Source organism: Pseudorca crassidens, chromosome 9 (assembly GCF_039906515.1).
Source record: "Pseudorca crassidens isolate mPseCra1 chromosome 9, mPseCra1.hap1, whole genome shotgun sequence".
Taxonomy (NCBI): Eukaryota; Metazoa; Chordata; class Mammalia; order Artiodactyla; family Delphinidae; genus Pseudorca; species Pseudorca crassidens.
Window position 1 is genome coordinate 12,725,259 of NC_090304.1, and position 23,431 is coordinate 12,748,689.

A 23,431-nucleotide genomic window follows, 5' to 3' on the forward strand; every position below is an offset into this window, starting at 1 on the left:
CATCCTACCTAGCATTGGGCTTCTTTTATAATGAGAGAGAAATAAACTCCTGTCTCGGATACTTGGGGAATTTGTTACTCACAATGAACCTGATCCTAACTAATAGAGAGATTAAACAGTAAAAAAAAAAGTAAAAGGTAAAGAAAAGAAAAGCAGATTTCATTTACTCCAAAGACCCAGTCAGAAGACATTTGTAAGAATGCCTAAGGTGTGCTTCTTGGAAAGCAACAGACACTCGAATAAAGTATTCCGGTGGGATGAGCCCTGGATCCAGAGCCAGGCACCCCTGGGTCCAAGTCCCTGCCCTGCTGCTTACCAGCTCTGTGGTCTTGGGCAAACACTTCAGCTGTGCTGAGCTATAGTCTTTTCATCTGTAAGACAGGGATCCTAACACCTACCGTGAAGACCACTACAATACATGTAAAGCTCGTGGCGCAGTGCAATACCGACATTACTATATTATTACATTACTACTCTACTGGCACGCCATTATTGTTTTAATTATTGGACCGTCCTTGGAACAGAATGGTTTTTATCTGCTGCCTAACGTCTTGTCTTGAAGAGACAGCTGGATCAGAAGAAAGAAAAGACAAGACATAGCTGTGTCCTATTTCCTTATAACGTCAGCATCCAAAGGACAAAGGGACATGAATAACCAGGTTCTTTTTGTCTCCATGTATCAACTTGCTCCCTGTCGCTAGCACACTAGAATGGCTGTCACCAGTACAGGCTGGAGCTGAGACAGCCCAGCTGTCTGATCCCACCTCTGACACTCACAAGGTTTGACACCTGTCCATAGCATCTCTCTCGGCCTTGGCTTCCTCATCCATAAAATGAGGCCAGTGCCATGTCACAGATTTGTGAACATTAAATGAGACCGTGCAAGGAGAGCCCGTCACACGATGCTGGGCGTGTGGGCAGGGTCAATCAGTGGTCACCGTCATAAGATCACACATCCTGAAGGTGGTAAGAGTCCCTGTGGACCCACAAGGTGAGCTGTGCTTTCCTCAAGGGCAGGAACACAATTTGTCTTGTATCTGCGCCTGGTGCATAGCAGGCAGGCAAGAAAGGTTAGCAAAGCAATGAGTGGACTCACGGGTGTACACCTGGAGAAAGCCCGGTATGCCCGCAGAACCGTTGTCAGGGAAAGGCCACACTGTGATGTTGTATAACGTGCTCGAGTTGAGTGGGGTGATGACGGCACGAGTCTCATGGACAGTGAGATTGAAGGGATCTGTCTCGCCAGCAACTTGTATCTTGTAGGTATAGACAGAAGATGGCTCATTCTCATTGATTTTCCAGGTCAGGGTCAAGCTTGTGGCACTGATGTTCACAGCTTCGATGTCAAACACCTGACTGGTATCTGCAAAGACACAAGAGGAGTTAACAACCACCAGAATGGCCAAGGCAGACAGAAAGAGACAGAGAGAGGGAGAGATGCTGTCATCAAGGAACGTCATCTAATCTAAGAAACACTCTTAGCGATTCTTCCTTCCTACTCTACACCATTTAACGCAACATACCTGAGTGTAGGGCGGTCCCAGCAAAAGTCAGGCAGCATCTTCAGTGAAGAAAACAACCTGGCCAATCGCAACTGCATAGTTACTCTACGCTCTTCTTGTGAGCTGACGCTTAGAGATGCGACAGACTCCTCAAACAACAACATGGACTCTACACATGCCCCCCTAGGTGCTGGGTGACCCCAAAAGGTCTCAAGCATGCACCCATCCAAGAATGAACACTATACTCTACATGATCAAGTAAAGATCACAGACTTTCACGTGAGGCAGGTCTGGGTTCCAAGGTCAGCTCTACTTGAACAGGCAGGTGGATCTTAGGAAAATCACCGAGCTCAGTTTCCTCATCTATAAAGTCAGGATAATAATCCTAACTCAACAAAAGGTAACACAAGAGGGCTAGTTATTCACCACTTGCCCACCCCACTCTCCCAATCCACCCTCTGTCCTTCTCCTGCCTGCTCTGTGCCCCGGGGAGGCTGAGCCCTGTACCTTGCATCACTGGTGCACGGGTGCGGGGTAGAGACTCTGCCAGGTGGCCTGGGACCAGGTTCCACCAGTGAGCGATAGGGGCAGGCTACTGGGGGGCTGGAGGAGAAAGCAGCTGGGAGTCTTTCTCCTCACTGCCTCCTGCTCTGGGTCACCTGTTCTGACATAGCTGTGTCCTCCACTGCCCCAGCCCTCGCTCGGCTCCAGAAACACCATCTCCTCCCCCTTACTCTTCAGCTTTGGACGTAATTTCCTATCATGACTAGTCTCAGGCGTCTCAACATCCTCTGATGGTGTCCTTAACTCCATCCCACCTAATTAGTCACTTGAAAAGTGCCTGGTACCACACATGTATGTGTATCTGTGTGTATGTGTGTTTGTGTGTACACATGAGTATACACACACATATACATACACACACAACATAGAGAGGGTTAAGGCTATAATATAATTATTATAGTAGTATATATTATATAATATTATTATTATTTATTAAACACTAGGACAGTCAACACCAACCAGACTTTGTGTATATCCACATGACCAAAAGCCAAAAATGCAATCACTATTACTTTAATTCCACTCAAATCACTTTAAAAAGCAGGGAACCCCAGGTCCACACTAATCCACAGGCCGCTTTTAGCAGGATCAGGCAAAAAGGCCCTCCTCTGGATGGCTCTGCCCCGGGGTGTGTGGCTTGGTGAAAGACCCAGAGACTAGATTCCAGCCCCACTCACCTCCCTGCACAAGCATCTTGTATGTAGGACAGCCCCACCACTGTCAATGGCACCCCTGGAGGAGTCCCTTCCCCCCATTCCTCCCCCAGCCAAAAATTGCCCCCAGGTGTCCTATAGCACATCCTCCCAGCCCCTCCAAAAGAGAGAGCAGCTCTCAAAACACACATATACCATCTCTCTAGGAAATGAATCAACCCCTCCAGAATCATCAGAGTCCCTGAGACGTTACCTAGTCCCAGTGCCTCTCCACTTTTGTACCTCAGCGTCCATCATCTGCACTTTCACTCATGACGTTGCCTCAGCTGACACATCCTCCGCTTCCTCTCCATTTATCCAAATCCTATCCTCCCTTCAAAGAAAGTTCAGATCCTCCCTGTAGAAGAGGCCTTCCTTTGGGATTTAATATTAAAATCAGGCTCCAGCCTTCCCATGTCCACAGCACTTAGTGGGCAACTACAGTGCACAGTGACCATGGGCTGCCTATGCAGCACCCAAGTCCCTCTTCCCCTTGTAGGGAGGAAGTGCCGATCACCCATGTGGAAGCTGGAGGGACAGCGGTTCCCTTCCCCAGCACAGCCATCTAGAAAGCAACAGGACACCCTCCCCACCCTAGGATCCTGAGGGAGTGTCACCAGCTCCAGCATGGACCAGCCCCCCAGAGTTCCCTGGATGCTCGACTGTTTTCTGTCCTTGGTCCTCCAGCCTCCATCCTTACTCCCTCCATTCTATGGATCTATGACAGCCTTTCAGAACAGATATATTTTGGGGGTTTGTTTGTTTGTTTGTTTTAATTTTTATTGGAGTATATCTGACTTACAAATATGATGGTGGTGTTAGCTTCTACTGTACAGAAAAGAGACTGTCATATATAGAATAGAGATATCGTTGGATAAGATAACCCGAGTCGGTCTGTGTTGCCTGCAAGCAAGCCCCCAACAGCTGCAAGGCTACAGCATTTGTTCCTGAACCCACAGAGCCTGACCGTGTGCTTTCCCATATATGTTTGCCTTGATTCCCCATCTATACTGCAATTCCCTGAGGGCAGGAACCATTCTTTACCCCCTCATCAGCACCAATCCAAAAAGTCTCTAGAACTGTTCAATTTACAGAGTGGCAGTGCAGACAAATCATAGGTAGAAAGAAGCAACGTGCATGTCAGCAAGTATCACAGGAAGGTCAGCATGCCTTCCAAGTTCAGGCCAAAAAAGGAAACTCATTTTCTTCTCTCAAGGGGAAAATACTTAACCAACATGGACAAAATGAATATCAAGTTACAAGAGAAAAACATCATGCCAGTTTGTCTCGTTGGCCAGCATGCAGAGCTATGAAAGAAAGAATGAGGTAGCCCCTGGCATCTGCACATGGTAGCTGTGCAAGGAAATGAGCAGCTACGCTGTAATGAGCTCAAGGAAAGAAGGGTCTTGGCCACAGAGTTAAGAAGAAACTCACTGGATCTGCTCTGTCCAAAACCTCTTCCAGAAAACTCTCTCCCGCAACAAAACTACTTATGAAGCAAGAGATAACTCGGAACCAGAATCACAGAAGACAAACACTGTGCTAGAAAACTCTGGCTGAAGCCACTCTACAAAATTCAACATACTTGTTTTAAACTCTGTGGCACGGGGCTGTCCTTCAGCACCATTCGCTGCTCGAGGATAAACAGTGGCCTTGTACTGTGTGTCAGACTTTAACCCAAAAAGCAGGACTTCCGTGGTGTCTTGGGGCAGAGAAGGGTCAGAGAACGGGGGTGCAGGTTCAAGTCCATATTTGTACCCAGGGGCAGTGGGGCTCCCGAGTGGCTGCAGAAAGCGGTCTGTGTTGCTGGCATCTGTTTCAAACACAAAAGGCAAAGACATTACCTGCGACAGAAGTGCATCCCTGTCTTCCGTCAGCGCCGGTGCCCTCCCCACCGTAAGACGACACATCAGACAGTACCCACAGCTGGGACTCCACAAACACCTGTTCCCTTCCTCCCCCAGAGATACACATGCTCCTGAAAGGGCCCTGATTTGGGGGTTTGGTGAGGTTTTTTGCCTTTTGTTTTTTTTAATTGGGGTATAGTTGTTTTACAGTGTTGTGTTAGTTTCTGCTGTACTATAAAGTGAAACAGCTGTATGTATACATGCATCCCCTCCCTCTTGGGCCTCCCTCCCACCCCCCTCATCCCACCCATCTATGTCACCACAGAGCACGGAGCTGAGTCCTCTGCGCTATACAGCAGGTTCCCACTAGCTATCTGTTTTACACATGGTAGTGTATATATGTCAATCCCAATCTCCCAGTTCATCCCACCCCCTCTTCCCCTCCACCGTGTCCGCACGTTCGTTCTCTGTGAAAGGGTCCTGATTTGGGGCAGGTAGTGCACTTTGCACTTTTAGCCCAGGTAGCACCGCAGATATCTGTGCTTCTCTCTCCAACTCAGCGATTTGCATCTCTTCCCAGCTTCCTTCAAGAAACCATCGTCTCCCACCCAACTCCAAACATGGATTTCCAGGACAACCTCATGCTTCACACTTGGCTAAGCAGAGCCCACTCAAGGAATTCTTTCCCTGGACCAGTCCCCTGCTGAGAGAGGGTGAAACAAGCAGAACCGCTGAACCAGGGGAAAGCTGGTAAAAAGAAAGAAGCAGGAAAGAGAGACAAGAGTCACCTCCTCTCCTCCTTCAAGGCCTTGCTGCCCCTGGTGGGGAAATATACACGAGCCAAGCAGTTGCTCTCTTAGTCTAAGCTATTTCAAGTCTGATTCTGTCACCTGTCATCAAGAATTCTGACACCTACTCTGTACATCTGTTTCCTTATGTGTAAAATGGGGATTGAGTACTTGTTCTCAATTCACAGGGTTACCCCTGAAAATTCTATGAAGTCTGCAAATGACTACTCCACTGTCAATGCAGAAGAACCTGCTAGATCTGCCTGATAAGCAGCCCTTTTCTCAATGGATGCGGTTAAGTTCCTCCGGCGGGCCTACTTGGGTTAACACATCTGTTGTCTATCCAACCGAAAGTCTGTTTGTTTGTTTGTTTGTTTTTGCGGTACGCAGGCCTCTCACTGTCGTGGCCTCTCCCGTTGCGGAGCACAGGCTCTGGACACGCAGGCTCAGTGGCCATGGCTCATGGGCCCAGCCGCTCTGTGGCATGTGGGATCTTCCCAGACCGGGGCACGAACCCGCGTCCCCTGCATCGGCAGGCGGACTCTCAGCCACTGCGCCACCAGGGAAGCCCCCCAACCGAAAGTTTAAGACGCTAAAGGGCCCAGCTACTTTCCTGGATGCCAGGCTCCAAAAAGTTTCAACACCCACTGTGCTGACCTGTAAAATAAGAACATTTTCCCCTCCTTCCTCACACACTCGTGGAGGTCAAACTAAAATGTGGAGAAGACCTCTATAAATTCTAAACTCCGTACAAATTATAAGAACAATTTTTCTTAACTATAAGTTACTGAAAGTCAAAACCAGCAAGGCAGATCAGAAGCCCACTTTTGTAACTCACCTAAGCTATTTTCTGTAACCAGAGGGTCACTCTGTGACTTATTTGAAAGATACAGGGTGACGTTTTTTTGAACCCCTGGCTTCAGGTCTGAAATATTGAGTGCTAAGTTTTGAGTCGACTCCTGGCTTCCTTCAAGGAACATCCGGCAGGTGTCAGTGATGTTATCATTCTTCCAGGTAAGAGCAACGTGCGTCACACCCACGAAGACAACACGAAGACCAGAAACTGGATGAGGCTCTATTTTAAAAACACACAGTGGGCACTGATGGAATAAGATACTTGTAGTCACCTTTCATTAAGAATGACTGGGGACATTGATGTTTCAATGTGACCCACTCAAAATACTTCCATTATATCAGAGTCCAGTGCAGCTCCATCATTTCACAGCAGGGAGAAAACTTATCATTATGCAGAAAAAAAAGGAGAAAAGCATAAACCTTAAGGCCATAATTTTTTAGGAGCTGAACTGTTCTCCATGACAGTTAATTCCAACAGTGATCTGATACTCTTCTAAATTGCCCTTTTGAACAGCAGCATTTAATATTTGTTTTAGATATCAGGAATAAGCATCAAAAAAAGTGATCATTTGCTACATCTAAAGGTCTCAATTCCAGATAATACAAATAATATTTCACAGTATCAAGACATTTCAACGAAGACCCTCTTCCCTGTATTCCAACCCCAAGGGAAATTTTCAGAACATTTCCAGTCTCTATTATCCCCCCTCCGTTCTTTCTATCACTTTATTTGACTGGTTGTGACATAACCAAACCATTTTGGCCAAGATGACATCCACTCCCTTCAATCTTGAGATAAGAACATGGAGATTCAGAACAGCAGGGTGACTTGCTCAAGAATGCACACTACTTGTAGCATCAGGGAAACTAGAGCCCAGGGCTCCAGCTTTAAGCATATATTGATACAAGCACAGGCAGCACTGCAGACAGTTCCACAACCCTGCTTGAGGTGGCTGAACTCAAAGACACTGGCCTGGACGACTGCAAGGCACCATCCAGCTCTGAGGCGAGCTGGTCCATTCTGCAATTCTGTTCTTCACATCAAATGTTTCTGATGCAAAGATTTCTACATCGGGTCACACGTTTCTTTAAAAAAGACACGTGCAGAGGCTTCCCTGGTGGCGCAGTGGTTGAGAGTCCGCCGGCCGATGCAGGGGACACGGGTTCGTGCCCCGGTCCGGGAAGATCCCACATGCCGCGGAGCGGCTGGGCCCGTGAGCCATGGCCGCTGAGCCTGCGCGTCCGGAGCCTGTGCTCCGCAACGGGAGAGGCCACAGCAGTGAGAGGCCCGCGTACCGCAAAAAAAAAAAAAAAAAAAAAGACACGCGCGACACAAATAAAGCAGCCATCTCAATGATCTGGGTAACTGTTATGAACACCACTGTACCACAGCGCTCTGGAATCGGGCTGCTGGGTTCCCACTACATGATGGCTCAATAACTCTGGGAGCTCAGAAGAAACTTAACTTCTCGGCATTATCATTTCTTCCACTGTAGCCCTCAGGGTTACTGTGAGGACACCCTGATGTATTAAGGACAGCTAAGCACATGGTATGTGCTCAGTAAACAGGAGCTGATAAACACAGCCTTGACCTTGGGGGCTTTAAGGTGGAGTGAGGATCCTTGGTTCTTGGGCTGCGGGCTTCTGGCCACCTGTCCACCTCCCCTTTCCTATAGTCACCAATTCTGTATCACATTGCTCCATCAGCATTTCTAAATTCTGTCTTCTTCTTCCTCCTTAATTCTCTTCTATCTCCTCTCTGCCCTCTCCTTCTTTTCCTCTCTCTCTCACAATACAGCAAATCTTTACTGTGGGTTTCTGTTTTCTCTAAAACTGTGCTGAGAACCTCCAGGAGGTTTTTGAAGGTACCTGTGACACTGCATCCCTGTAGCTCCTCTCTCTTCAGTTCTTTTTACTTACTGGGCATCTGGGCAAGATTTTATTTAAGGAAATAGTTTCCAGGTTTAAAAAAAAAAAAATGTTGAAAACCACTGGTTTAGCGTTGGCCTGCTCCGTGTGCAGAAGGCGCTGTGCCAGGCGGTCACTTCACACCATGGGCTCAGGAGGTCAGCTTTCCACAGCCTTCACCAGCCAATGAGAGCACACCCGACACAGAGTGTGATCAGAAAACCAACACAGGACCTCTTTTTTAAATTGTGTATTCTTCTCAGCTTAAAAAGAGCGTCTCATCTGTTTTTTATATTTTTGGTTCTTTTCAGCTAAAAAAAAAAAAAGCTAAATTTGCAGCTGTAACAGGTGGCTCAGGGTACTGACATCTAAACTAAAGAAAAAGCTAAGCTTAATAAGAGTCCCTGGACTCTTATTTCATTTGAAGCACATACTCCTCTATAAAGTATATCAAACTTTCATGCCCAACAGAAGTTCCCAGGAATATAAATATAGCATCAACTTCCCTGGGGAGATTAAAAGAAGCCTAGTAATTACCAACACCATCAAGACACATTTCTTTTTCTTTTTTTTTTCAATCAATTAATTAATTAATGGCTGTGTTGGGTCTTCGTTGCTGTGGGCAGACTTTCTTTAGTTGCAGCAAGCGGGGGCTACTCTTCGTTGTGGCGTGCGGGCTCTAGAGCGCAGGCTCAGCAGTTGTGGCACACGGGCTTAGTTGCTCCGCGGCATGTGGGAACTTCCCAGACCAGGGCTCAAACCCGTGTCCCCTGCCTTCGCAGGCAGATTCTTAACCACCGCGCCACCAGGGAAGCCCAAGACACATTTCTAACAGGTCTCCGTTCCCAAGTCCTAGCAGAAAAGTAAGTATTAATCAATAATAATGAAAACAATTTTAAACCAAACAGTTGGAAGTAGCTAAAATATCCCAAAACACACAGGACCTTAATACTGAGTGATCCTGTCACCTGAACTCCCGGGCTGGAAACAATACAGAATCTTTTCTCGTCTTCCACAGTTAATGAAAATCAATCTCTTTCCAGCAGGCAACTTGAATGGGCAAGGCTCTAGGATACAGGACAAGAAGGATGGTTCATGATCATTCCTGGGAGCTACTCGTCTTACCTAATGTGGTATCTCCTGAAGTCCCATCGCTTCCTGGACTTGAGTATGTGCTGTTACCACCTGTTTGATTTGCAAGACTCATCTGCCCATTTTCCATCGTACTCGTTACTCCAGCTGTGTCGTTTTTCCAGGTTAGGGTCACACTGGTTGGACTGATGGTAACGGCTTCTGTAGGACTGGGTTCTATTTTAATATTGTTTCCCAAAAAAAGGAAAGAAAAAAATTATATTTCGAAAAGAAATGTAAGAGTAGGGACTGCTCTGTATGTCTACTTTCCAGAAGTGAATTTTGCAACCGTAGAATTTCATTTCTCTTTATTTGCCTCCTGGACTTCCCTCCAACAAAATACATTTAGATTCCCATATATACATGTATGCATGTGTGTTAGTGAAACAGAAGGCTGTAAAACAAAGATTAAAATAACAGAGGGTGGCCTTGTTGGCCATGACTTGAACATGGAGCTAAATCTGTACAGAAGCTGACATAAAAGAGACCTGTGACGCAAAATAAGTCTATCTCCTGATTCTCAGAAAACACTGCTTCTGGAGAGACATATACAGCGCAGAAGCATATGATAACTTTTTTTCCAGACCCAGATATTAGGAGGAAGCTCCACAGTTCTCTGGCCTAAAGATGGCATAGGACAGAATGGCATAAAGAGAAAAGAGCTGGTCTTGGAATCCAGACCTGGATGTAAGGCACTGCTCTCTCCCTTAGCTGTGTGACCTGGAATTAGTCCCTTAAAACATCGCAGTCTCAGGTTCCTCTGCTGACAGCTCTTAAACACAAAGGATTATTATTAAGGCACCCTGAAATCGTAAACAAAGTCATTGGACTTGGACATTCACAAATCAGGGCTCAGAGTCCAATCCCGCTGGCCACTAGCATGTGATTGTACTCGAAGTCATCTCACTGCTCTGAACCTCACTTCATCATCTGTCAAATTGTAGATGTACAGGATCTTAACACAATGGAAGCCATGATGGTGATTAACAGTAACTAAAACTTCAAATGGATGCATCCTAATTACAGTCTAGATGGAGGAGTAACGACTAGAAACAGAAGTGACCCTTATTGCATAGGCAATAAGGCCCTTCTCAAGGACCCAGGGCCTTATCCCAGAAGAATAAAGGTGGTACAGGTAACACCACTCCAGCATGCATGTGGCCTTCAAATGACAGCATGGAGAGTGTGCCTGACCTGGAACCTGGGAGATGCAAACATTAACCCAATCAAAGAAGAAGGGCAGGAGAGGAAACAAGAGAAAAGAAAAGGGACCAGGCACAGAAGAATCTGGTGGCCCACAATTCAATAAACTTCATGCCAGAAAGCCCCTCAGACTTGAACCTCCTCTTTATAAAGTAACCGGTTCACAGCGTCAGAGTAGCACTTTGGCAGGTCATCATTGTGGTACCATTTGCAATCAGCAGTGATGATGGTGGTGAGGATAATGATAAAACAATAGGCACAGTCACAGCGTGAGGGCAGCAAGAAGAAGCAGCAGTCCTCTTCTGGGTGCTGGCTGGGTCCCAGGCACTGCGCCACGGGCTGTGCACACATTTTCTCATTTATGCTTCACAATAACTTCCTGAAGAAGGCTATGGCGCCATTTTAAAGAAAGAGAAATACGTCAAGAACGAAATTTTGTTGATTCATACAGGGATTCTCTTTCTACAGGGAAAGATTTTTAAAAAGCAGGGGTTTTTTGTTTGTTTGTTTTTGCGCCGTACCACACGGCTTGCAGGACCTTAGTTCCCCAACCAGGGATTGAACCTGCACCCTCAGCAGTGAGAGCGTGGAGTCCTAACCACTGGACCGCCAGGGAATTCCCTAGAAAAGGAAGTTCTTAACTTTCAATAGTTCAGCAAAGTACATCTTAAAATATCTTTTAAAACTATGTGTGTGTGTATATATGTATGTATTTTTGGTAATAAAGAGGAAGAAACTGAGGTCTAAGAGGACCAAGGACTAGCCCCAGGTCATACAGTGAAACACTGACAGACCCAGGAAGCGAACCTGGGACCCTGATTCTTGGTCTGCGCTTTTAACCACTACGCCATCGCAGTACTGCTCAAACGTGAAGACACTGACATTCTCTAAAACCCACAATCCATCCCCAAAAGAAAAGTCTCACTCACGTATCTGCACTTCTTGGCAGCAGGTACTGGAGCCATTTGAAAAGGTGAAAAGATAGTGCATCCCAGGAACCAGCCCTGAAAATGAAGTCTTCCCATCACTGTCTGCTCGGAGAAACTGCTGACTCTGGCCACTCAAATCCGTTACGTTTATCACTGAAAAGTTTCCTGCTGCCTTGATAGATGATTGAATCTCACTGGCTGTAGATGTGAATTCAAGCAGATCGCAGCGGGAGCCTAGAACACAGGAAAGAAGAATGAAACACAAGCTAATAAAATGGCACCTCCCACCGTACACCAGCCACACAACAGACTTTTTTATTATAACTTTTAAAACGCATCATAGTTCCCTCATCTCCCTTTCCCCACTTTACAGTATCACCTCTACACACCGATGTTTTCTTCTCTTGCACCAGTGATTCAAGCCTGCACAAGGAACCTTCCAGCTTACTTACCAAACTGATTAACAAGGAAGAAAAAGCAATTGTAGACCTCTTTCTATTGTTTGCACAGGCTTTGCATAATGACTGTTATTAACTGAGCTTTTCTTTATTAGAAGGTTTCAGCAAGGTCTGCCCCCTTTGTATGGCACTGTGAGAACATTCTAATTATTTTATCTCTATGGTTCACAGACTTTGAGGTTTTACCAACCAGGAAAAAAAAATAGTCCTTGAATTTTGAGGACAGACAAAAGCTACCAGTTTTTATTTTTTCAAAAATGTACATTAAAAAATTACCATATACTCTTAATTTTATTTCTTATAGAAATAAATAATTTTATTTCTTAAAGAAGCGAATTATGATCCAAAAAATTGGTAAGGACATAATCCCAGAATAAACAGTGATTTCAACTGAATATATTTAGTTTCATAAAAGACTTATTATACTGTCCCTATTTTTCTCATTTTACTATAGACCTGGGAGGACCTCAGTGGACCAGCAACTGGGATTCAGCCCTCCACGTGGAAGCAAAGTATCCAGGAGGCTACGTCTGGTTTTCCAAAGGTTATGCAAAGCCTGTACACCATTTTAAAAATCATGTGGTAATGTAGTAACACAAGAAAATAATTATGGGATAACAGTACATGAAATAAATATAAATGATACTGCATTATGAAAACTAAGTGGTTTTTTTTTTGATCACCTACAGATGTAGGCTAGAAAAAAAATCACAGAAAAATTATTTTTTTATTTGTCAGGATTGCACAAATAAAAAATTTTTTCTTTCACTTGCTGTTTTCACCCTCACCCCACTTCTAAAGAAAAATTGGAAACTAAGCAAGTTTTAGCAAATCAGCATTTTCTGTGATTTTCACGTTGCTGTTAATGTTGCTGTGTCCATCGGGGGGCAGTAGCGAACAACATAAGAGTGGAATGGGAAGTGGTACTTACAGTCACCTGTACACACGATCTGTAACAGAAAAAGAAAACGGAAGTCAGTAGATTCATTCAGCCACGGCAAATGCAAATCAGAAATAAAGCAGTTGGGAATTTAATAACTGGGGCGGGGTGTTAAATACATTAGGCAAAGGCCTGTTGGCCAGGGTTAGGGTGTAGGGCCACTGAATAGGGGAATTCAGTGTAAACGCGGGTCAACTACAAACAATGGAGACCAGACAACTGTTGGCAGTGTTTTTTCCCACTGAAACATCCAACAGGAGCAACTCCCCAGGTCAGCACTCCTTCCTGTCGCTACATTGTGCACTGAGGCAGAAGAACATCGAAACAAGAGTTGAGATTCTCTGGGTCAGAAAGAAAGGAAAGCAGGACCATCGCCCCATCACCCCTTCCTCAGAGCCACTTCAGGTCGAGAAACGGAGGGTATAAAGCCAGATGCGTGACAGAAGAAATCCACCGGCTTTGAGATTTTCATTGTGCAAAAATTCATCTTCTATCAGTAGGTGGCAGTCATCTTTTTTTTTTAATCACATGGCAATCAGCTTTGAGAAGAATAAATGTTTGAAACAGAGGGACCTTAAAGATTGTCTAGGTGGCCGTAGCTCAGTCCGCCATCCTTAGATCCCTGGGGATCCTCAAAGATATTTATCACGACCCATACATTATTTCCCCACACTTTAAAAACCTAAAATATTTCACGATTGCTCATTCTGTTGTTTAGTTAACACACCTTTTTGGATATTTCAAAGTATGGTCCTTATAAAGTAGAAAATAATCAAAAGGGGCTCCAGTGGAAAAAAGCGTCCTCCAACCTCCCAGCACACTTAGAATAAAATGCAACCTCTTCACTACAGCCTGTGTGGCCTCTCTGATCTCATAGCCTCTCACACCCTTTACAATGTTCTTGAAGCTGATTCTCCCTTGGACCCTTTACGTATCGATTCCCTTCTCCAAAAACACTCTGCCCCCAGACCTTCCCAGACTGTGGCCTCAGATGCCACCTCTTCACGGAGTCCGTGTCCAACCAACCAATGGAAATTAGCCCCACTCACTGTCCACCACATCACTGGTGAGTTTTCTCCCGGCATTCACCTCAGTTACTGTCAGTCTCCTTCAACTGAAACGTACACTCCACGAGAACAGAAACCGCGTCTCTGTCTGTGCCTAGAATATCACACACAGTAGGCACTCAATAAATGCCACGGAAGGAAAGAATGAGCCTCTCATTTTGGAGAGGAGGCAACCCCTAAGGCCCAGAGAAGGGAAAAACTTGTCCAAGGTCCCACAGCAAGGCTAAGGCCAAGGCCAGTCAGGTCCCAGGAGCCTGATTTACCCAGGCCAGTATTCCTCCCGCTTATTCTGAAAATTTGCATTTATCAAATGGAGAAGATAAGAACAACATTAGTTTTCATCTCATGAGATAGGTGGACAGAAGGGGGGTGGGGGGGAGGGGTCTGGCCTCTGTCCTGTCTCCCAGTGACCCAGGCACTAGTACTCAAAGGAATCCAGTACTCTTCCTCTCCTCACTCCCTGCAAGCCGGGGGGGACGGGAAGCCCTGTTGATATACTTGCCTACTCACCCCCTCTCTCAAACTTTCCATTCCCACCACTGCACTGTACCCTCAAGTCCTCCTCATCTCAGGCCTAAACTTTTCCAGCTCATCTTCCTCCCTCCAGGCCCTGCCCCTCAATCTATGCTATGCATCAATCCACGTCATCCAGGATGGACCACAAGAGAGGGAGCAAAAGGAGGAGTCAGTTGCTAGTTAAGCAGCACAGCGCAGCAAACTTTTTTTTTGCCCATTAGTTGGAAAACATTCAACTACATAACCTCATGACCCTCGGATGGCATGTCCTGGCCCTTTGCAATGTTATTATCTCTCTGCCTGGGCATCTATATGTTGTGTCCTCACCTGGAATCCATTCAATCATCCAACCATCCAACCAAATGTTGCCTAAGACATGAAAGATCTGGGTCCTGTCCTCAAACTGTTTACAGGAAAGTAAGGGAAATAAGACATGTCTGTAAAAAAGGACTTCAAGGCAGAAAGTACTGACAACTCATTAACAAGCGATTCCCGCACACCTGCATGTGTCAAGCGCTGTGCTAAAGCCCGAGAGCTAAAGAAGACAGGCTCCGAGTCCCAGGAGGCCGTGGCAGAGGGAGAGAGGAGGACAGATGGAGGATGCCCTCGGGTAGGTACCACTCACTGAGGGCACACATGAAGGTGAAGAGTGTCTGTGCATCCCCATCTGTGCCCTTTACAGTCCTAGACTCAGCAAACATTGAGTGGCTGATAGTCACTACACAGGACAACGTGTCAAAGGACTCTGAGTTCTACAGGTGAAAGTTTGAGAATCATGGTCATGGCAAAAAGTTACGTTTCCAAAGATTAAAATCATATGCCCAGAGCACTGACTCTGCCAGGCACTGTCCCAAGTGCTTTCAGATATTAACTCACTTAATCCTCCAAACATTACTAAAAGGCAGGCACAGGTCCCTCCTGGGCTGGTGAGCTATAGCACCTGGATCTGAACCCAGGCAGTCTGACTCCAGAGTCTGTGTCCTAAACCACTAGCTACACTACCTTCCAGGGTAAAGCAACTGGCGAGAAATGTACCAGGACTTAGGGAAGGTTTAAAAATTAATTTCAAGCGATATTATCAGTGTGCTTCTTTGACAAATCCAGGTACAGTTTCTCCTGGCAACCCTCCCAAAGAAGGCCCTATGTGCCAGGCATACACACCAGCTGGTATCTTTTCAAGGTTCATCATGAAATCGTAGCCAGAGGGATAACACACTACATCACATGGCTTCATGTCTTTTTGGCCTCACTCCCCCTTCTGTTCCCTCATCTTGACCTCACTAGGCCTTGACTTCCCAAATAAAGCATTAGCAGTTTAATCCTTGCCTTAGGACCCAGGGGACCTAAAGGATGCAGACTAAAACGAAGGACAAGAGCACCTAAGAGAAGTCTGCAAGGGGTCTCTTGGGGAAGAGCTTCCTTACTAATAAAAAGGAATCAGACGGAAGGAAACACCATCCTGCTTCGCTGGACTTCAGCAGATCTACCCATGATGCCTGGAGCCGCTGCAGCCACTATGTGACAAGGAGGGAAGCGCTCACCCACCTGCTGAGGATGGCTGATGAGGGGAATGAGAGAAAACACCTGGATCCCTGCACTGCCAAGTCAAGCAATTTTAGACTCTTTCTACCTCCAGACTTCTTGCCTGGGGAGATGCAATACCCCTTATTATTTAGTTACTCTTGTTTGGGTTGTCTAAGATTTGCAACCAAAAGAACACTACGGCAACCACAAAGCAAGGTGACTCATTTTCACATTTTTATAGATTAAAAAAAAAGTGAAAGGTCAGTGATCTGTCATCAAGGGTTACAGAGCTGGTCAGTGAGAGGTAAAGCCAGGAGGCAAGTCCTGGTCTGCCAGGCCCCCAAACTCTTCCAGTGACCACAGGAAAAAAAAAAAAAGACCCTTGCAAACAACACCCTACAAGTTAACTGGCATGGAGGATGCCTCATAAGTACTTTTTAAAAGAATACAATCAACAGAAAGCTCATCTTCCTGAAGTTAGCTCAGAGCCTAGTTGGGCCTGGGGGTGAAATGGGAGAAAATTTCCACAGATTCATACACTGAGCATCAGAGTTAACTAACTGCAGAAAAGGGAAGTTGGGGACAACTTTTCAGCAGTGACAGCTAAACATGGTGATGAGAATTATCTCAGCTTCTTCCCCTTCTAAGAGGACCCCAAAAGGCACTGGTAGTTGTTAATCGAGAAGGATTCCACAAAAATCGTCCTTCCTCCAAGTGCCTTCCCTCAACTGGTCCCTCACCCAGAACTCCAAATCCAGGTAGGGAAAGAAGCAAGCATTCCGCAGGTTCCAACCCATTTAATCCTCACAACTCTGTGAAACAAGAACGATCATCCCCATTTTACAGATGAGGATGCTGAGGTCAGAGTAGACCTTAGGTCACAGAGCTAAGAAATTTCCCAACTGGTTATTATGAACTTGTCCCAGGCACAGGAGGGAGAAGTACTTCAGGGTGGAGAAAAACCAGCACTTTCCACTCTCTACTTCCCTCTAGGCAGAAATTAAACCAGATAAAGTATGCAGAGCCAGGCCCAAGAGCTAGGGGCACATCTAGCTCCCAGCCTTCTCCCTCTTGGTTTCAACAGACCCAGCAATCAGAGGTTATGAATGAGCTCACCCTGTCTAGGCCTCAGGGGACACCAAAAGCCACAGCCCCTGTGCCCAAACTGCAACAGGGGACAGCGATTGCATAAAAGATGGTGGAGGTCAACGGAAGCACTATTCGCAATGGCTAAAAGGTGGAAACAACCTAACAGCAGATTAACAGAATGTGGTATACACATACAACGGAATACTATTCAGCCATAAGAAGGAGTGAAACTCTGATACATGCTACAATGTAGTTGAACCGCAAAACCATTATGCTCAATGAAAGAAGCAGACACAGAAGCACACATATTGTCATCCCATTTATACGAAATGTCCAGAATAAGGAAATCTATAGAAACAGAAGGCAGACTAGTGGTTGCCAAGGGCTAGGAAGAGGGGGAAGGGAGAGTGATTGTTAACGGGTACTGGATTTTCTTTGGGGTGATGAAAATGTTCTGAAACTAGAGAGAGGTGGTGGTTACACAACATCGTGAATGTACTAAATGCTACTGAACTGTACACTTTAAAATGGTTAATTTTATGTTATGTGAATTCCACTTCAATTTTTTTTAAAAAAAATGATAGTAAGTAGGTGACTGTTTATTATCAAGCTCCGCCATTGGGAGGGAGGAGGGAAAGGAAGCTTCCGGAAGGAAGAGATTGGGGTGGGAGGGTGGGGAGGAGAAGAGGAAGGTAATATATAGAGAGGTTTTGAAAGGTGGATTTGACAGCCGAAGAAGGGGGAATGAACCCCCACCCCGAACTGGACATCAGAAAACATGGGGTGGGCAGAACAGCCTTACTAGAAGCACTGTGGGGACCTCCACTTCCGAATGCATTCTGAGGATAAAAAGGAAGGAACTCAAGTTTACTAAGCACCTACTGTGTGCCAGGCACTGAGCTGGGCTTTCTACAGACCTTGTCTGAGCACAGACTCATGGGATCTTGGGCTCTGGGACTAGACCACCTGGGGGAAACCGTTCAGTGCCACCATTTACTTGCTGTGTGACTTTGGGCAGGTAGCTTAACCTCTCTGTCCCTCGGTGTCTACATCTATAAACAATCATACCTGCTTTGTTATAGTGAATATGAAATTAAATGATCTATTTAAGCTATTACGACCATCATCACCTTTGAATCTTCACAGCAACTCTGCAAGGTATTTTTATCTCTGTTTTACAGATGACAACACCAAAGCTCAGACCCTACTGATAAAACCAATGGGCAATCTGAAACTCATACTTTACAAGTGTATAAATAGTTGAACAATAACTCAGTTACAGAGGTGGGCACTGAGGCACAGACAGTAAGTGGCTTACCCAAGGACATAGAGCCAGCGAGGAAGCACCAGAAACAGAATCCAGGTCTTGACCTCTATCTTGACCTCAACCATTCTAGCCAAGATTCCCCAAAGCCTTCTCTCCTGGGATGCAAACCCAGATGGAGTACTCATAGCTTACCCATCTTCTCACTACCACCCTGCAAAGTCACCCACACAGGTGGCCCAAGGCTTCTTCAGGCCCCATAACTGGGCAAAAGGAGCAAACACTGAGAAGAGAGATTAAGCTCACTGTCTTAGGAGGAAGACATGCCAACATACGAAAAAAGAATATAATACTGTCTTCAGTTCTGCCAAGGACTTCCCGTTACCTAGATACCCCAGGCACAGCAGACAATGGTCCACCCATTGGTCGACCAGATGGCCAGGCATTAACTATGCCCAAGATCACCCAACACTGTACAGCAGTCTTCTTCTTTTCTAAGGAGCAGAGACCCTCACTGTCAAGACTTCCAGCCTTGTTTATCACTCCCCTCCCCCAGGGATGTGTTTCTGTTTCACAACCTCCTTTGGTTATGCTGATGAGCCAAAGCTCTCCCTCCCCCACTTTGGGAACCACCCCCATTCCTGAGACTGTGGCTCCAGTCACAAGAATCTTCCTCCAGGCCCAGAGAAGAGAAAACTGCTAACACTGCCCTCAATGCCATCCCAACTCGGCCAAAGCTACAGTCATTACCTCAGTGGTCCACTTTGAACACTACTAGATGCGCACCAAAACAGACTTGTACATATTCTCTTCCCAAGTACCTCTGTGACTGCCCCGTTACACGTGTTTCGCAGTCCATAAACTCTGGAATAACCTGACTCCTCCCTTCCTTCGCCCTTGGTGGGTACACTCAGTGGCCATGTCCTAAAGATGCTTCGCTGTACAATGCACTTGGACTTCCCACTTCTGTCGTGTGGCCACCCTAAAGCAAGACCTCATAACCCTCAGCCCTAACTAACAGAAAACAGCCTCGTTGTTGGGCTGATACAGACAGACCATTTCCATTTTTATATCTTGAAGCTCTTAATACACACACCAAAAAGAAGTAAGGGGACTTCCCAGGCGGTCCAGTGGTTAGGACTCCGTGCTTCCACTGCAGGGGGCCCGGGTTCGATCCCTGGTGAGGGAACTAAGATCCCACAAGCTGCATGGCGTGGCCGGAAAAAAAAATTTTTTTTTTAATTACTAGCATGTGATAATTCAAAAAAAAAAAGATTTTTTTTAAATTAAGAAGAGCCAGAAGAGGGTTATATCTGCTGCAGTATATCTTTGTCTCAGTCCTGTCAAAGTACTGCTGCAACTCTACCTAAAATTCCTCATTTGAATATAAAAGGCCAAAAGCTAAGTTGACGCCCTTTGTGAAGAGCAGGTCCTATTCCTTCGTCCACATACCTGGTTGCCTCTCTTCTAGTCTCTCCCTTCAATGCACAGTGGAAAATTAAAATAGAACTGCTAGATTACTCTTTCTAAAACGTGCTAGTATTCGTCAGGATCCTGGCAGGGACAGATGACACACTCTACCACTGTAACTGAGGAGAATTTTTAAAGGGTCTGTTTACAAGGGTGTGGGTGGGGCTAAGGGAAATGGGCAAGAACTGGGCAAGAACCCTAGAGGCAGGAGCAGTGGGACAGGACAAGGGAACAGGCTGAGTGGCTGCCTCCCCCATCTCCACTGGGGGCTTCCTGCTGCTGGACTGGCCCAGTGGGGAAGCTGCAGGTCAAGGGCACCTGCTGGTGTAGACCGCAGAGGGCAGCTTCCTCCCAGTGGGCAGAGCAGGGTGGAGGTGGGGGGCAGGGGTCTGCAGGGGCACATGGAAGAGCCACAGCACAGAGCTCATGTCACATCACTGCAGAGCCTGTGAATCCGGTAGGCACGGCCCAACAGGGTAATCAAGAGGGTTAGGTTCCACTTCCCCTGATGCTTGAGAGCTCAGGGACCTGGATCTCACCAAGCCATCCATTTCATCAAGTATAAAATGGCGGAAGGATATATGCAATACAGACCCCGCGTCTGAGTTTTCTTGGGGCTCTAACAAAACAAGGTTCCTATGTTCCCAGCCTCACAGCCTTCCTCCTGCCTCACTGAACCTCTGAAGTGGCCACCCGTCAGCTCACCTGATGACCTTCTGCAACCACTCCAGCCCCAGGAGCTCTCCAGGCTCTGAAGCCCTTTCAGTCCAAGCCACTCGTGCCGTTTCCTGCGGTCCTGCACTGCGCCAGGCCCTGGGCTGGATGCCAAAGATGCCAGGGCACATAAGGTGGTTCTGACACCGAGAGCCAGGGGCGAGAGCGGTACCAAAGACAATGACAGCGCAGTGCAGAGATGGAGGCAGGAGCCAGCCAGCTGGAGAAGCAGGGGGTGCCAAGCACCCCGTAAGTTTGGGGGACAGAGAGGGAGGGGCACGGGTGGTTTGAGAGTGATCCTGTGCGGGTACTTAACGCTAATGGATTCTACTTGTAATAATATTGATTGAGCCCTTAACTATGGGCCAATCACTGCACTACAGGTGTTCTATTCATCAACTCCTTTAGGCCTTACGACAAGGACCCGCGAGGCAGGAACTGTGTTGATCCCTATTTTACAGATGAAGAAACTAATAAGCTTTGGAAAAGTTAAATTCCTGACCCAGAATCCTACAGCTAGGAAGTCTACGCTTCCGGCCCAGGTCTGCCTGACTGAAGCTCTTGACTTAAACCGCTCCCAGGAGCGCTAAGCTGGCTCGGATGCTGGACAAACTTCAGCTGAGACCACGGAACCCAAAGGCACTTCCGGGGCTGCCCGTCACAAACCCCTGCCTGACGTGGGCCCTGGGGACAGGTTCCATCCACCCATTAAAACTGACCGAATTAAGGAGGCTTCTGCACTCTTCTCAAAGGGAGCGGAGTTTGAGGATTTTAGCACAGAGCCTGGATCTCAGCAAGTGACAAAGCTTAAGGTTTTCTATTATACACGTTTGGTTTTTAGGGTTGGGTAATAAGCGACTGAATAACACAATGGGTAACAATAGATTCTTTATCCTTCCAAAACCAAGCCCACACACCATATGACAATAGTTATTTTTACCCACTGACATAATTCAACAAAACGTGAACCGCTTCAAGAGATTTTTAAAATCAAAGAGCATTCTATGAGATTCGGTGCATGCCCAAATTTCAATTCTGAAAGGCCATCATTCTTCCTTCCATTTATCTCCTATGTGAAAATTACCCAACAGCTCCCTTTAAAACTGGTATAAAAAGGTAAATCATTGATCACGAAAACGGTAGAAAGGCTGGGCGCTCCCTCTGAACCCAGAAGCAGGCACTAAACATCTTTATGGGAAACTTTCCAGAAGACAGGTGCGGCATTGTGGGGCAGCCTGAATGCCTGGTATCCATTTCCACCCTAGAGTCCACAGGCAGGGAATAGGCAGACCAATAGGCAGCATGGCAAGCAGTACCTACGGCATGAGACATTGGGCCAAGCAAGGTGAGAACGGGCTGGCTGACTCTGCCTCATTTGCAGAGTCATATATGCTATGACTCTCTGAACTTGACACTGTCATCAAAAGGGACTGTGGAGAAGGGTCAGCATAATTCCTAATTTTGTGCCCCCCAAAAGCCAGGTGAGGCTTTGACAGAAGGAATGAGCAACAATTACCCTAAAAAGACCAGGTGGCTCATCTCTTGCCTCTTGGGACAGTTGAAGGCATGATGAACATTTCCCTTTCAAATGCACAGAGGAAAAAGTAACCAGAGGGACTATTTTGGTGAGGCTATGTGAACTCTGAGATGCAGAGTTGAGGATGACCTTGGAAATCCCAGGCCAGAAGTTTCCATGGGTATTTTTAGCAGCAGAACTTTTTTTTTCAAAAAGAGTCTTAAAGAACTATATGCATAGAGTTCCACATATCATATATATCTATGTAGGTATGTCTATGTGCATATATGTACACTTGAATAAAAGCAATCTTTTCATTATACATTTAAAGTTCAAGTTACCTTGTTCTTATTTTCAATATAATAGATGCATAAGCAAGTTAAGACACTGGTGTTCTCCAATGTATTAAAACTTGGTGTAACACATATTTGGGCAAGTGTTTTCATTACAATTGCACACAGGCAAATTGGAAGGGGTTGGAGAGGCGGTGTGTTTTCTATGAAACTCACAGGAAACACTTAAGAAACCCCCAAGGCACCTCAAGGAACACAGTTTGTAAAATAGTGATAGACCTCCCCTTTGACTTCATGGAGGAAGAAAGTCAGTCCCAGAGTGGTTCAGCAACTCAACCCAGATCACCCAGCCCTGAGACTAAAGCACCAATGCATGGGCTCCCCAGCAGGACTCACCTCCCATCTCATGAGAGAATCAGAGTCGGCAGAACCCAGGCCCCTCTCTGAACCTTTTCTCCACATCATACAATAAATCTGAAGGTCCTAAACTGAAGCTCCACTGCCCAAATCTAGCCCGCTGACATGTTTTATTTATTCCACAGTGTTGTTGTTTTTTTTAATATACCTCCATTAGAACACTGTCCTATTTTCCCCATTGTATTTTTTCCAACTTTATTGAGATATAACTGACAAATAAAGAGTGTATATATTTATAGTATAAAACATGATGCTTTGCCACAGTGTTTCTTAAAATCTTAAGCAAATATTTTTAAATTAGGAGACAGCATCTTGTAAATCCTGATTTTCAGCTTCCCAGAAAAAAGCAGGGGGCTTCCCTGGTGGCGCACTGGTTGAGAGTCTGCCTGCCGATGCAGGGGACACGGGTTCGTGCCAAGTCCGGGAAGATCCCACATGCCGCGGAGCGGCTGGGCCCGTGAGCCATGGCCGCTGAGCCTGCGCGTCCGGAGCCTGTGCTCCGCAACGGAAGAGGCCACAACAGTGAGAGGCCCGCATACCTCAAAAAAAAAAAAAAAGAAAAAAGAAAAAAGCAGAAGAAGAGGAGGAGGAAGGAGGGGGAGGGGAGGGGAGGGGGAGGGGAGGGGGGAGGGGAGGGGAGGGGGAGGGGAGGGGAGGGGAGGGGAGGGGAGGGGAGGGGAGGGGAGGGGAGGGGAGGGGGAGGGGGAGGGGAGGGGGAGGGGAGGGGAGGGGAGGGGAGGGGGA

The 23,431-nt window shown here is 46.4% G+C and overlaps 1 protein-coding gene across 2 annotated transcripts in view; it reads right to left on the reverse strand.

The window, feature by feature from the left end:
• Window positions 1-23,431, reverse strand: part of PTPRJ (protein tyrosine phosphatase receptor type J) — a 169,871-nt gene that overhangs the window by 42,913 nt on the left and 103,527 nt on the right. The window contains exons 2-7 of one of the 2 annotated variants that reach the window (XM_067748998.1): window positions 12,809-12,827; window positions 11,420-11,653; window positions 9,282-9,464; window positions 6,232-6,468; window positions 4,344-4,571; window positions 1,097-1,363 (exon numbers count right to left, since the gene is read on the reverse strand). In XM_067748998.1, the coding sequence (XP_067605099.1) occupies window positions 1,097-1,363; window positions 4,344-4,571; window positions 6,232-6,468; window positions 9,282-9,464; window positions 11,420-11,653; window positions 12,809-12,827 (1,168 nt within the window). The remainder of the gene's footprint in view (window positions 1-1,096; window positions 1,364-4,343; window positions 4,572-6,231; window positions 6,469-9,281; window positions 9,465-11,419; window positions 11,654-12,808; window positions 12,828-23,431) is intronic. The other variant, XM_067748999.1, reaches the window with a different exon arrangement.